Consider the following 15,054-nt stretch of genomic DNA (forward strand, 5'->3'; position numbering starts at 1 on the left):
GCTTGCAAAATGCATTCTATTTTACTGAAGTTGGTGTGGGATTCGTAGCTTGAACATTTCTGAATATAAGAAAAATATAATTAACTGAAAAAAATGATTCTTACTGGATTTTTAACATCAGAAATAAGGCCTCCCCCCCCCCCTCAGCTGCTTGCAACCATTTTCACTTTTTATTTTTTTATGCTCCAAATCCGAAATATTCTTTAAAATCTTAGGCATTCATTTACTCAATTTAACAATGCTAATCATCAAAAAAATATTTGTGGGGGTGGGGGAAATTTTTTTTTTCTGGGCAAAAAAACCCTCACGTTTAGTCTGTTCGGGTCATATAGACCCGGACCAAAATGATTTTTTTTTTTGGTACTTGAATTTGGTCTTTTTGAAAACTTTTTCAACTGGAAAACTAGTTTGAACATTTATGAACATAATGATATGAAAATTGAACTGGAAAAATTGAGACTTATATTTTTATTTTGATCAAAAAGCCCCTCCCCCCATCCTTTCTGAATTTCATGTCAATTTCTATTTTTTAAGGCTACAAATCCCTAAGGAATTTCCCCCCAAAAGGTTTGATATACTAAATTGAACATTTCTGAATATAAGAAAAATATAAATGAACTGGAAAAAATGGTTCTTATTGGTTTATTTTTGCCACAAAAGGGCCACCCCCCCGCCCTTGCTGTGTGCCATTATTGTCACTTTTTATACATATTTGGCTAGAAATATTTGGAATATCCTTTTGAAAATCAACCACATTGTAGCCAGAGAACTAATTTTATGAAACAAATCCATTTTACTAAAAAAAAGTATGTAAGTTTGAAATTAACAGCATAATTTTTATATAAATTGAAATAATTGAACACGGGGGGAGGCATACCTTTATGTGCAAAATAAACCAATATGCATCAATTTTTCCAGTTCAATTTTCATATCAATATGTTCAGAAATGTTCAAGCTACCAATCCCACACCAACTTTAGTAAAATAAAATGTATTTTGCTAGCAAACCTATCCATAAAGTGAAGACTATTTAAAAAAAACGGGGGGGGGGTGCATTTCATCAACAAAATAAACCAATATGCATCAATGTTTCCAGTTCAATTTTCATATCATTATGTTCAGAAATGTTCAAGCTACCAATCCCACACCAACTTTAGTAAAATAGAATGCATTTTGCAGGCATAATTATCAATAAACCTAAATAAAATTCACAAAAACGGGGGGGAGGCATATTTATGTGCAAAATAAACCAATAAGGATTAATTTCTTCAGTTCAATTTTCATATCATTGTGTGCAGAAATGTTCAGACTACTTTCCAAGTGAAAAAAGTATTCAAATTGACCAAACATAAGCACTGCAAATGAAGAGTTTTCGGTCCGGGTCAGGGTGACCCGGGAACAGAAGATTTGTAACTTTTTTTAAACAGAACAGCAGGGTTAAAACTGCTACACCAAACATTCTCTCTCTCACCTTGCTGAGTTAGCCTAACGTCAGTTAAAAGCTGGTACAGCCACTATTAACAGTTTGACCTCTCTAAGGAATCCTTATTACAGAAGGAAGGCAGAAAGCTGTTTTATATTATCCATGGCACATTAATATCACTCATCACCTCAATTCCGGAATGACAACAAAGTAGGAAGTAGGAGATGGTGGCGGCAATGTGACTTAGGAGATAGCAGTGGAACTGCAAAAATATTGTCTTGGTCAATAACGAGCTGGGAGAAACACCTGGCAAGAAGGAGAATATTATCTTGTGAAACAAGGCTAATTCCCACAGATTCTAGATCTTTAGGTCTATGTCTGCTGAAGAATCTTGGGTCTGAGTAGTTTCTTCTGCTTTCTACTAGTGGTGTCTTCCATTTTTACGGTTTAGTTTTCTGCATATTTTCTGCAAATGGCCGTTTTCTATCCAGCAAATGAATTAATTATTAGAGAGGAAGAAAACTAATTTCCCTTTTTTCTTCTTCTTTGTAGTCTGTGCAGCAACTGTTGATATACCATCAGGAGATGTTTATTGGTTAACTTGCGACAGAATTAAAATTAAGACTACCACGTTTGTGGGCTTGGTGACAAAGATGCTCTATCATGCGGCCCCCGGTAATATTATATGGCACCTGTACCTGGACTGGCAGAGGGCCTCTCTTCTCTGGCTTGAAAGTAGCAAACGCATCCAGTTCCACCCTCTGAAAAGTGGGCTGATCAAGGAAGTGGGGAATGAAACCTGGGCAGAAGATACTCCATTAGTTCTGGATATAAGTTCATGCAATTTTTTCTGGACTTCAGAAGACATGGGTAACGGAATTATTATTTATGGAGATTTGGATAAAACATGAAACTCTGTGGAAATGCAGTATAAGACTATAGTTTAGCTCATTTCAATTTAATTTGCTCCTAGTAGCATGTATTTACGTTTGACTAGCTATAGAGCAAGTAATGTTTCTGGTAAGAGGTAGAATAAGCTGTTTAACTCTTCTCATCCCAGCATGCTGGTTGGGGAATTCTTAAGTCTTAAAGTCACACTGCTCTACAGTGTTCCCTCGATTTTTGCGGGGGATGCGTTCTGAGACCACCCGTGAAAGTCGAATTTCTGCGAAGTAGAGATGCGGAAGTAAATACACTATTTTTGGCTATGAACAGTATCACAAGCCTTCCCTTAACACTTTAAACCCCTAAATTGCAATTTCCCACTCCCTTAGCAACCATTTAGATTATTACTCACCATGTTTATTTATTAAAGTTTATTTAAAAAATATTTATTCAAGGCGGATGAAAGTTTGGCGATGACATATGACGTCATCGGGCGGGAAAAACCGTGGTATAGGGTGAAAAACCGTGAAGTATTTTTTAATTAATATTTTTGAAAAACCGTGGTATAGACGTTTCGTGAAGTTTGAACCCGCGAAAATTGAGGGAACACTGTAGATACAAGAAACATTGCTCTAGATACATCTAAGTCTATTGCAGTGTTCCTATGAAAATGTTAGATTTGGCAACTGGTTTGGGCTTTAAAGTTAGACTACTCAATTCATTGCTTCTTGAAAGAAGATATTGCTTCTTCCTGTCACAAAGGGATTCTAACATCTTCAATCTCTCTGTTATCACAGGTCTTAATGTACTGAATGTCATCACCCACCGCAAATATAATCTGAAGCAGGGCTGGACCCATGGAGTGGCAGCTGTTTCTAGGCCTTACCTGGTCACATTCAATGGCTCCTCACTTGCAATCTGGAACATGAAGTCAATGAAGGCCTCCACTGTGCAAATAGCTAAAGTACAAAAGGCACTGTTCGCCTTCGACACAGATTTGAAAAGTGGTAAGTAAGTTCCAGGGAAGCCCTTGCCTTGCCAGTGAATAGGAAGTGATAGCCAGGCAAAAATCTTTGCTTGGAGAGGGTCTTCCAGTTGGACAGTAGAGGTGGCAGTTTGAATTGGTAGCTTTCTATATGCTAAAGCAATTTCTGTAACTTATTGCTTGTCTCCTAAGATTTTTAATGATATTGATTGTTTCTTCATTGCTTATTTGACCCCTATGGCAACTAGTCCATTTTTCCATAGAAAAGAAGAAAATTTGTTGTCAAATGTAAGAACTATAGTGAACAGAATCAAATTCTTTATTTGCTAAGTGTGATTGGACACCCAAGGAATTTGTCTTGGGTGCATATGCTCTCAGTATACATAAAAGAAAAGATACATTTGGCAAGAATCAGGAGGTACAAGACTTAATGATTGTTGTAGGGTACAAATAAATATAATGCTATATAAATACACGAACACACTAAGAGCTGTGAAGTTAACTTTTTTATCTGCAATTCAACTCTTTTTAGCTGTGAGGCAAATGGTTCCTGTCTCAAATCCAACTGTTAGATTGCCTCAAAAGACAACCAGAGCAGTTCCACAGACAAAATTGATGACCATCAAGCCCGTGCCCGTGACTACATCTACCACCTCAACAAGGGCACCTATTGTTCTGCATACTACATCTACTACAAAGGCCAAAGTCGTGACACCTTTGAACTGTAGATGGGGAGAGCTGCTTTGCAAGAATGGAATAGAGTGCATTCTCCACGAGTACATTTGTGATGGGGACAAAGATTGTTCAGATGGATCTGATGAAGAGGACTGTTCCCTGTTCTGTAATAGCCCAGGTACTAAGTTATCACAGTTTGGACACCAGACATTTGCTGCACGAATCCCAGCGACCAGTTAGGTCCCACAGAGTGGGTCTTCTCTGGGTCCCGTCAACTAAACAATGCCGCTTGGCGGGACCCAGGGGAAGAGCCTTCTCTGTGGCGGCCCCGGCCCTCTGGAACCAACTCCCCCCAGAGATTAGAATTGCCTCCACCCTCCTTGCCTTTCGTAAGCTGCTTAAAACCCACCTCTGCCGCCAGGCATGGGGGAATTGAGATATTCTTTCCCCCTAGGCCTTTACAATTTTATGCATGGTATGTCTGTATGTATGTTTGATTTTTATAATAATGGGTTTTTAACTGTTTTTAGTATTGGATTATTATTATATGCTGTTTTATTATTGCTGTTAGCCGCCCCGAGTCTCCGGAGAGGGGTAGCATACAAATCAAATAAATAAATAAATAAATAAATAAAATTTGAGCAAAGTGGGCTTCTGCTATTTTTATCAGTTTTGTTCTGAGGCATTTTCTAGCCTTCAGCTGGTGTCTTGGAACATAAAAATAGACACTGCATTGGTTGCCTGTGTGCTCCAAATGCAATTCAACATTTTGACTTGGATCCAGGATATTTTGGATCCAGGATATTTTGGGGACCATTTTTTCCTGGGTAGAATCGGCCTGTCTTGTGCAGTTAACCTAAAAAAGGATGTTTGTTGTTTATCTATCTATCTATCTATCTATCTATCTATCTATCTATCTATCTATCTATCTATCTATCCATTCATTCATTTATTTTCTTTATTTATTAAATTTTATTTCTTTATTTATTAAATTTTATTTCTTTATTTATTAAATGTGTATGCCACCCCTCTCCGTAGACTTGGGGTGGCTCACAACAGTAATAGAAAAAACAATGTACAATACAAATCTAATAATTAAAACTAAAAACCCACAATTTAAAAAACATGCACACAACATACCATACATAAACAATATAGGCCTGGGGGAGTTATCTCAGTTCCCCCATGCCTAACAGCAGAAGTGGGTTTTAAGGAGTTTACGAAAGGCAAGGAGGGTGGGGGCAGTTCTAATCTCTGGGGGGAGCTGGTTCTTAAACTGAATGCTTTTTAAACTGTTTTTATTATTGGATTATTGTTATGTACTGTTTTATTATTGCTGTTAGCCACCCCGAGTCTCTGGAGAGGGGCGGCATACAAATCCAATAAACAAACAAATAAATAAATAAATTGTCCTCTTTCCCCACATATTTGGGAGTTACCTATCATTTGACTACTTCGTGTCAATGTTGTTGTTAATTTTAACTTTTGAGTTTTTATTGTTATTTGGAAATTTTTCAGCGAATAAGATGCACTTTTTTCCTTCCTAAAAGAGCCTGATACTCTGAATGTAGCTTTTTTTTGGGGGGGGGGGGAGCTTTTCCCCCCCAGCCCTAAAGCGGTGCTAACGATCTTCCCAGCTCTTTTTCATTGTTACTCTCCCCAAAGAAGATTTTTTCTAGCCCTAACCAGGGGATGAAATAATGTGCTGAAGCTGATCAGATTAAGGATGCTAGCCAGATGAATACATGGTAGATGCAGATTTCCCCCCTTATTTTCTTCTCCCAAAACTAAGACACATCTTATATTCCAGTGCATGTTATACTCTGAAAAATATGGTACATGTGGACTCCCAGAAGTCTGTTAAATGGGAGAGAGCAGATAGAAATCAAGAAGGAAAAGGAATCCTCAATCTGAGAATTGCATTGGCAGTTCTGTGTTAGCAAAAACCTCAGAAGAGAAGGATTTAGGGGTAGTGATTTCTGACAGTCTCAAAATGGGTGAGCAGTGTGGTCGGGCGGTAGGAAAAGCAAGTAGGATGCTTGGCTAAATAGTTAGAGGTATAACAAGCAGGAAGAGGGAGATTATGATCCCCTTATATCCCCTGGTGAGACCACATTTGGAATACTATGTTCAGTTCTGGAGACCTCACCTACAAAAAGATACTGATAAAATTGAACGGGTCCAAAGACGGGCTACAAGAATGGTGGAAGGTCTTAAGCATAAAACGTACAGGAAAGGCTTAATGAACTCAATCTGTATAGTCTGGAGGACAGAAGGAAAAGGAGGGACATGATCGAAACATTTAAATATGTTAAAGGGTTAAATAAGGTTCAGGAGAGAAGTGTTTTTAATAGGGAAGTGAACCCAAGAACAAGGGGACACAATCTGAAGTCAGTTGGGGGAAAGATCAAAAGCAACGTGAGAAAATATTATTTTACTGAAAGAGTAGTAGATCCTTGGAACAAACTTCCAGCAGACGTGGTTGGTAAATCCACAGTAACTGAATTTAAACATGCCTGGGATAAACACATATCCATTGTAAGATAAAATATAGGAAATAGTATAAGGGCAGACTAGATGGACCATGAGGTCTTTTGCTGCCGTCAGTCTTCTATGTTTCTATGTTTGTAAGGAATCAGGGTTGAAGTTGGGACTAAAGAAAATGAAATATTTGGGATTTGGTTATTGAGTAATCCAGGAAAAATTGTGGAGGTTAATTATAGACAGATATGAAGGAGAATGTTAAAACAGATGAGGACCTGGAAAGAGAAAAGGTTAAGGAGATTGGCTAAAATAAGAACATTAAAAATGATGATAGTCCCCAAGATGATGTATCTGTTCCAGGTATTGCCAGGGGGTCTAAATGGGAAATGACTTAAGTAATGATTAAATAAACCAAATACTGCATCATATGCACTGTTACGAGCAAACAGAGCAACTCTTAACCTAATGAAATAGACAATCTTGATACATGTGGCTAAATCCTCTGGAACCAAACTCCCCCCAGAGATTAGGATTGCCCCCACCCTCCTTGCTTTTTGTAAACTTCTTAAAACCCACCTTTGCCGTCAGGCATGGGGGAAGTGAGACATCTCCCCTTGACTATGTAGTTTTATGTATGGTACCGTATGTTTGTGTGTATGCTTTTTATATAATGGGGGTTTTAGGTCTTTAATGTAAACTGTTATTTTAGCCTTCAAGATTAGATTTGTTTATTGTATATTGTTTTTATCACTGCTGCGAGCCACCCCGAGTCTGCGGAGAGGGGCGGCATGCAGATTAATAAATAATAATAATAATAATAATAATAATAATAATAATAATAGTAATCAAAGCCAGACTTATTTAAGTAAAAGATTAAAATCTTCTCTTCCTGAACATGGCAACCGGCATTGTAAATAGTCTATGCTGAGATCAGCTTAATAAGGAAAAAAAAAAGAAACCTGCAATTCTGAATGCTTGAATATAAGGGTTTATTGTAATGTGTCTCTCTCTTGAAGGGGTCTTCCAGTGCCAGAGTGACCACAGATGTATACATGAGAAGTATCGGTGCGATGGGATACAACATTGCCCTGATGGCTCTGATGAACTTAACTGCTGGACGCCAACACCCCTCTGTGCTTTACGTTGTGATGGCAACACTGTGTGTATCCCGGAGAGTTGGCTATGTGATGGGAACTCAGATTGCTTTGATGGGGCAGATGAAAAAAACTGTGGTAAGCCAGGGTAGGAAAGACAGACATCTAAGAAGGAACAACTGGTTTTTAGATTATTGGTTTTCTAGGCAGGTTGTAGCTGGAACAAATAGGAAATTCTTTGAAATACAATGTTCCCTCGATTTTCGCGGGTTCGAACTTTGCGAAATGTCTATACCACGGTTTTTCAAAAATATTAATTAAAAAATACTTCGTGGATTTTTTCCCTATACCACGGTTTTTCCCGCCCGATGACGTCTTATGTCATCGCCAAACTTTCGTCTGCCTTTAATAAATATTTTTTTTAATAAACTTTAATAAATAAACATGATGAGTAATAATCTAAATGGTTGCTAAATTGCAATTTAGGGGTTTAAAGTGTTAAGGGAAGGCTTGGGATACTGTTCATAGCCAAAAATAGTGTATTTACTTCCGCATCTCTAGTTTGCGGAAATTCAAATTTCGCGGGCGGTCTCGGAACGCATCCCCCACGAAAATCGAGGGAACACTGTACATTTGAAGCTACTTGGCTAAATGATTAGGGGGTTGAGGCAAAGGCAACATAAATGCTAGCGATATCCATTTCTATTTCTCCTTGTCACTGAATCAGCTGAAAACTTGTGGGGGCACTTCAGTGGCTGGAGGCAATCAAGCTTTGAGGTATAGGCTATTAGACATAGAGTCCCAACAAGGTGAGCGACTCTACCTAATAATTTCTTCACTAGATGAGGGCAATGGTCTCTATTTGGGATGCTTTGGAAAAAAGAAATCAACAGGAAGCTACACTTAGTCTGAAGTTTCACAGAGTTATGTTGGCTGTGTTATGTTTTTCTGAGCCAAATTTAAAGTCGTGACATTGACTTAAGTTGCCTAAATTTCTCAGGGCTCAGATTTCTGGAGAAAACCCTTTTCCCATATCAGGTTGTTAGCTACACACAGTGAAGACAGCCTTTCCCATCTCATATTAACTCTTTTATCTTATTTTGGTACCCTAGAGCAGTTTTTCTCAACCATGGCAACTTGGAGATATCTGGACTTCAACTCCCAGAATTCCCACTGGCTGGGGAATTCTGGGAGTTGAAGTCGAAATATCTTCAAGTTGCCAAGGTTGGGAATCACTGCCCTATAGTCCTGGAGGCTGTTGGGACTAGTTTCCACAATTTTTTTTTTTTGGGGGGGTGTTATTTTTTGGCAAGATTTCAGAAATGATTTGCCATTGCTTACATCCTAAGGCTGAGAGAGAGAGACCAAGGCCACCCAGCTTGATTCAAGCCTAAAGTGGGACTAGAACTGACACTCTCCTAGTTTCTAACCACACCATACACACCATCTCTACCAAATATTTTCCCTCAGCTACTTGGGGGAAGGGGCATAGCCTACAAATGCAAAATAAGACATGACTTGGTTTGTCCTGCATGTGTTACGGAAGACTCCTCACCATGTTTAACAGCTGTCTGCTCTAAGATCACAGGCTGACTTGTGGAAACCACATTTGGAACTTAACAGAGGGCTTGGGGGAACCCTTAAGCAGCCCCCCCCTCAGTTCTAATAATTGTGACTCTTTTATGGCCGAGACCCGTGGCTTCCTAACTCTAGTTCTGCACTCATATAACTAGGAAAATGTGGTTTCCACAAGGTAGTCTATGATCTTAGAGCCTAGGGGTCAAGACCCCTTTGGGGGGGATCGGGGTCGAATGATCGTTTCACAGGGGTCGCCTAAGACCACGGGAAAAGACAAATTTCCCATGGTGTTAGGAACTAAAGTTTCTATTCTGGTCTCTTGGAACATATTTTTACAATCCGACCAATCAGGCGTTTACAGTGGGAGTGTCTCTCTGACCTTCCTACCAATCAGCTTAAAGCTCTGTTGGGACAATTAGTGCTAGACTTATGGTTGGGGGTCACCACAACATGAGGAACTGTATTAAGGGGTCGCGGCATTAGAAAGGTTGAGAACCACTGTCTTAGAGCAAGGCTAGGGTAAGAGTTAGGTCTCTGACAGCAAAAAGGAGTTGGGGGGGGCAACATGCACAAGTAAGGTGAGTGTCCCCCCCTCAAATAAGGTCTGGTGCCTTTTTTGATGACAGTAAGTAAGTAAATGAGTAAGTGAGTAAGTAGGTAAATAAGTAAGTAAATAAGTAAGTAAGTAAGTGAGTGAGTAAGTGAGTGAGTAAGTAGGTAAGTAAGTAAGTAAGTGTATGTATGTATGTATGTATGTATGTATGTATGTATGTATGTCATATTTTCGGGGAAACACAGTATTACAATGTCATGGCTAAATAGGGAACATCAATCTTTTGCTGCACGTATTACCTTTCTACCATGTAAGGTAAATAACATTCCTTTTATATAATCTTTAAAGCTATTGTCACTTACTAATTGATTCCTGCTGTCTGGATACATTTTCGGGGAGGCGTGAAACACGGGAAGGTTAAACATCATTATCTGCTTGCAGCCCAGATCAAATGCGATGGCCTGCACTTCCAATGCAAAAGCGGGCAGTGCATTTCTACTTTCTTGCACTGTGATGGAAATTACAACTGCAAGGACCGTTCCGATGAAGAAGACTGCCCGGTCCCCAGACAAGCTTCCTGCTACCACGATGAAATCAAATGCCATGGAAGTGGAGAATGCATCCTGAAGCAATGGCTTTGTGATGGGGACACGGATTGCAAAGACGGGTCAGACGAGCAGGTACAAATGGTGAAATCCCTAAAGTAAGCTAGCTGTCCCTTTGGGGGCAAACAGGACAATATGGTGCCATCTCAACCACTCAGCAGATGGAATAAGCTACTGGGATACTCCATTGCAGTCCTCGCCTTTAATTGAGAATTAAATAACCTTAATTGTGGGATGCTTAAGCAGTGGGGTGGTCACCTAGAGATATAGAAGATCGCCTGACCCCGAGGAGGCTGAGAGTTCAGTCATGGGCAATGGCAGATGTTTCTCTATCAGGGCAGGAAGAAAAAATATCTGCTGTGAACTCCATGTGGCATCAGGAAGGGCGTCCGGCCAGTAAATGATCAGCTCCATCCAATCACCCTGGCTCCATCCCAATATAAGGGAATAGAGGATCATAAAAAGAAAAAAAAGTGTGATGCTTATTTCTGAATACTTATTTATTTATTAATTATTTATTTATTAGATTTGTATGACGCCCCTCTCCGTAGACTCGGGGCGGCTCACAACACAATAAAACAGTTCATGACAAATCTAATAATTTACAATTTAAAATATTAAAAAAAAACCCCATTATTAAGCAGACATACATACAAACATACCATACATAAATTGTATAGGCCCGGGGGATATATCTCAGTTCCCCCATGCCTGACGACAAAGGTGGGTTTTGAGGAGTTTACAAAAGGCAAGGAGGGTAGGGGCAGTTCTAATCTCTGGGGGGAGCTGGTTCCAGAGAGTTGGGGCCGCCACAGAGAAGGCTCTTCCCCTGGGGCCCGCCAACCAACATTGTTTAGTTGACGGGACCCGGAGAAGGCCCACTCTGTGGGACCTAATCGGTCACTGGGATTCGTGCAGCAGAAGGCGGTCTTGGAGATATTCTGAGATGGTTACGGTCACTGCATATTCCAATTAATAGGTATGAAATGCCTCCAAACTGCTAGAGATGTTAAGATACAGTGGTACCTCTACTTAAGAATGTCTCTACTTAAGAACTTTTCTAGCTAAGAACCAGGTGTTCAAGATTTTTTTGCCTCTACTTTAAGAATCATTTTCTACTTAAGAACCCTAGCCCGGAAAAATTTCCCAGGAAATTTGAGAGCAACACGAAGGCCTGGCCAGTTTCCTGCCATTCTCCCTTTAATCCCGGCCATCTCGGGCTGCCAGAGGAGCCTTTCGGTGGCACTTAAGGAGGCTTTGGCAGTCCAGAGCAAACGAAGTATTTTCCTTTCTCTAGGCGCTTGGAGAGGGAATAAACCTCTGCCAGGGTCCAGAGAAAAGAAATGCTCCCTTCGCTCTGGGCAGCCGAGGAGTCACCATAGCGAAGGAAAGGCTCAGGCTACAAAGCGAGCGAGCAAGAAGGGAAGGGAGCCCTTCGGCATGGGAAGGAAGAGGCAGCATGTAGCAGCAGCAGCAGCAGCCGGTGTATGAGAGGCGTGTGCTCCTCCTCGCCGCCTCAGAGTCCCTCTTTTTTTTTTAAGCCTTAAAGTTTTGAATGTTTTTGATTCCCCTCACCTTACCTTCTTCCTTCAGCAGCGACTCTCCTCCTCCTCTTCTTCCTCCTCCTCCTCCCAACTAAATTCCGAGCTTTTATTTTTTACCTAATGGGTTTGCACACATTATCTGCTTTTACATTGATTCCTATGGGGAAAATTGCTTCTGCTTAAGAACGCTTCTACTTAAGAACCTGGTCATGGAACAAATTAAGTTCTTAAGCAGAGGTGCCACTGTGCAGCAGTACCTCTAGATACGAGCTGCTCCATATGCAAGTATTCCAAGATACGAGCCACGAGGGGAGAGAAATTTCTTTTCGAGACCCGAGCTCAAATTCGGGATACGAGCCGAGCGTCCACTAGGTGGCGCAAGAATCCTTGCTTCTGGTTATCTCGGAGGGGAAAAACAAAGTCTAAAGCCATTTGTTCCAGATACAAGTTGTTCGACATACAAGCTCCCTTCTGGAATGAATTAAACTTGTATCTAGAGGTACTACTGTACTTCTTTCTAAAGATATGCAGTCTGTATAGGCAGACTTCTCAGCAAATCAAAAGCTCCCTTCCCAGAAACACATTTTTCAGGTTTCTTCTCAATTGTGCCTGTTTTCATTGCCCCCAAGTTCTCCGTATCACGGCTCAGATAGCATTTATTTCTACAGCAGTATAAGCATCTCTAAGCCAAGTCAGTGTAACGTTGCCAGCAGGCAAGAAGAATACAGTAGAGTTGGAAGGGACCATGGAGGTCTTCTAGTCCAGCCCCCTGCTCAAGCAGGAGAACCTATACAGGGGTGGATTCCCATTACCGCCGCTATTGGTGCGCTGCATGTGCAGCTTCAGATCTCGTGCATGCACATGCGTGCGTCCCAGCGTTTGTGCGCAAGATTTCGGTAATTTTTTTGTCAAGTAGAAATCGTATAGAATGGTGGTTGGGTAAGGGAAGATGGTTACAAATAAATGCAATATGTAAATATCTGAATGAAAGGGAGAATAAAGTAGCACTATTTAGGGAGGAGGTAGAGCTAGAGAAAATAATAAGAGAAAAAACTGAGGGTACTAAGGCGCAAGCAATGTATATAAGATGTTAGTGAAGTCAGACGGGGATGTGATCCATGGATTGACTAAAGGGTGGCAAAATGAGATACAAGTAGAGGTGCAAGAGATGGAAAATGCAGTAGAGAACATAAGGAAAATCAAGAATACAAGAGTTAGGGAAATGAGAAGGAAAATATTACATAAGTGGTATTACACACCCGTTCAACTTGCACACTTTCAGCAGAACGTTAAAGGTATCTGTTGGCATGGGTGACAAGATAAAGGAGTGTTTATGCATATGCTCTTGGAATGCCCAGTGGTGCAGAACTTTTGGCAAAAAGTGCAAGAGGATATTAATAGGATATTAAATATAAAATGGACGATTACTAAGGAAATGGCAGCACAGTGGTACCTCAAGATACGAACCCCTCGTGATACGAACCCGGGGTTCAGAAAAAAATTGCCTCTTCTTATGAACTTTTTTCGTGTTACGAACGCCAAACCCGAACTTCCGGGTTTGGCGTTCGGAGGCTCCTGGGAAGCCGCCTGGCTGTTTTGAAAGGTGACCGCCGGGCTGGGAGGCTTCCCAGCACCCCCCCCAACCCTGAACCCGGAGGTTCGGCAAAAGTTCGGGGTTCGGGAGGTTGCTGGGAAGCCCCCCAGCACGGCTGTCACCTTTTAAAACAGCCAGGCGGCTTTCCAGGAGCCTCCCGAAGCCGAACGCCAAACCCGAACTTCCGCATTCGGCTTCGGGAGGCTCCTGGAAAGCCGCCCGGCTGTTTTAAAAGGTGACAGACGGGCTGGGGGGCTTCCCAGAAACCTCCCGAACTTTTGCCGAACTTTTGCCGAACTTCCGGGTTCGGTGTTCGGGGTGTTGCTGGGAAGCCCCCCAGCCCGGCGGTCACCTTTTAAAACAGCCGGGGGGGCTTCCTAGCAGCCTCCCGAAGCCGAACCCTGATGTTCGGGTTTGGCGTTCGGCTTCGGGAGGCTGCTGGGAAGCCCCCTGGCTGTTTTGAAAGGTGACAGCCGGCGGTGGGGCTTCTTTCCGGGTTCGGGAGGCCACTTTGGGGTTTTGTCTGGGAGGGAGGGCAGGATGTCCGGCGCTGGGGGAGGGAGTCAGGAAGGTCCTCCTGCTCTCCCCCCCAGCGAAAAACACAAAGACGGTCTGCCGCCGCATGACAGGCAGGGCGGAGCAGCCTGGAGTAAAGGGAGTCTGAAACCGCCGGCGGCTTCAGCTTCCCATTGCTCCGCGGGCGGCGGCAGACCGCCTTTGTATTTTTGGCTGGGGGGGGAAAGCAGGAGGCGCAGGATCGGCGGGCGTGGGGCGAGGCAGCAGGTCTGCATCCTGGGCGGGCGGCGGGCGAGGAGCCGCGGCCGAGCGGGCCAGCGAGGGTGCATCCAACTTGGGGCTGGCGGCACCCGACGCAGCGGGGAACATCAGTGCAGGAGGGAGGAGAGGACCGGACGAAGTGAGGAGAACCGCCGCTGTCACCGCTCGGCCGCGCCTCCTCGCCCGCCCGCCTGCCCAGGATGCAGACCTGCTGCCTCGCCCTGCGCCTGCCGTTGGCCCGATCCTGTGTCTCTTGCTTCTGGGCTGGCAACGTCTCCAGCTGCTTAGCTTCTCCTGTCCAGCCCGAAGCCGAAAGAAAAACGTGGAGGCTGGTGAACAAAGGGCAGAACTTTCGGCTTCTGGATGGATGGGAGGAGCTATGCGCCTGTCAGAGAGCTTCCTGGGCATGAAAGCTCACGAATCCAACAAGGACGAAAACCAGGAAGCTCTCTGAGCTCGGGAAGGAGCTTCCTGGTTTTCGTCCTTGTTGGATTCGTGAGCTTTCATGCCCAGGAAGCTCTCCGAGCTCGGGATGCCGCCCACGATCAGTCGGCTGCGGGCGGGAGGAAAGCGAATGCCACGGGGCTGGGCTCGGCTCCCCCCCTTACCAGCCCAGCAGGCAGCCGCCGCGGAAGGCTCCATTCTGTTCCCTGCCGGCCCGATTGAGGGGCCGGCGGGAGGAAAGTGAATGCCTCTCTTTGTTGCGCTGTCTGGCTGGCAGCGGAAGATGTAACCGAGCCCACGGGGCCGGGCTCCGTGGCCGGCAGGGAACAGAATGGAGCCTTCCACGGCGGCTGCCTGCTGGGCTGGTAAGAGGGGGAGCCGAGCCCAGCCCCATGGGCTCGGTTACATCTTCCG

At 43.1% G+C, this 15,054-nt stretch overlaps 1 protein-coding gene across 1 annotated transcript in view; it reads left to right on the forward strand.

Moving 5' to 3' along the window:
* The window catches only part of LOC139162107 (low-density lipoprotein receptor-related protein 2-like), an 88,971-nt gene that overhangs the window by 41,738 nt on the left and 32,179 nt on the right, over window positions 1-15,054 (forward strand). Inside the window, exons 14-18 of the mRNA XM_070742143.1 lie at window positions 1,975-2,292; window positions 3,105-3,314; window positions 3,825-4,145; window positions 7,468-7,683; window positions 10,118-10,356. Of these exons, the coding sequence (XP_070598244.1) occupies window positions 1,975-2,292; window positions 3,105-3,314; window positions 3,825-4,145; window positions 7,468-7,683; window positions 10,118-10,356 (1,304 nt within the window). The remainder of the gene's footprint in view (window positions 1-1,974; window positions 2,293-3,104; window positions 3,315-3,824; window positions 4,146-7,467; window positions 7,684-10,117; window positions 10,357-15,054) is intronic.

The sequence above is a fragment of the Erythrolamprus reginae genome, chromosome 2 (genome assembly GCF_031021105.1).
Source record: "Erythrolamprus reginae isolate rEryReg1 chromosome 2, rEryReg1.hap1, whole genome shotgun sequence".
NCBI classification, from domain to species: domain Eukaryota; kingdom Metazoa; phylum Chordata; class Lepidosauria; order Squamata; family Dipsadidae; genus Erythrolamprus; species Erythrolamprus reginae.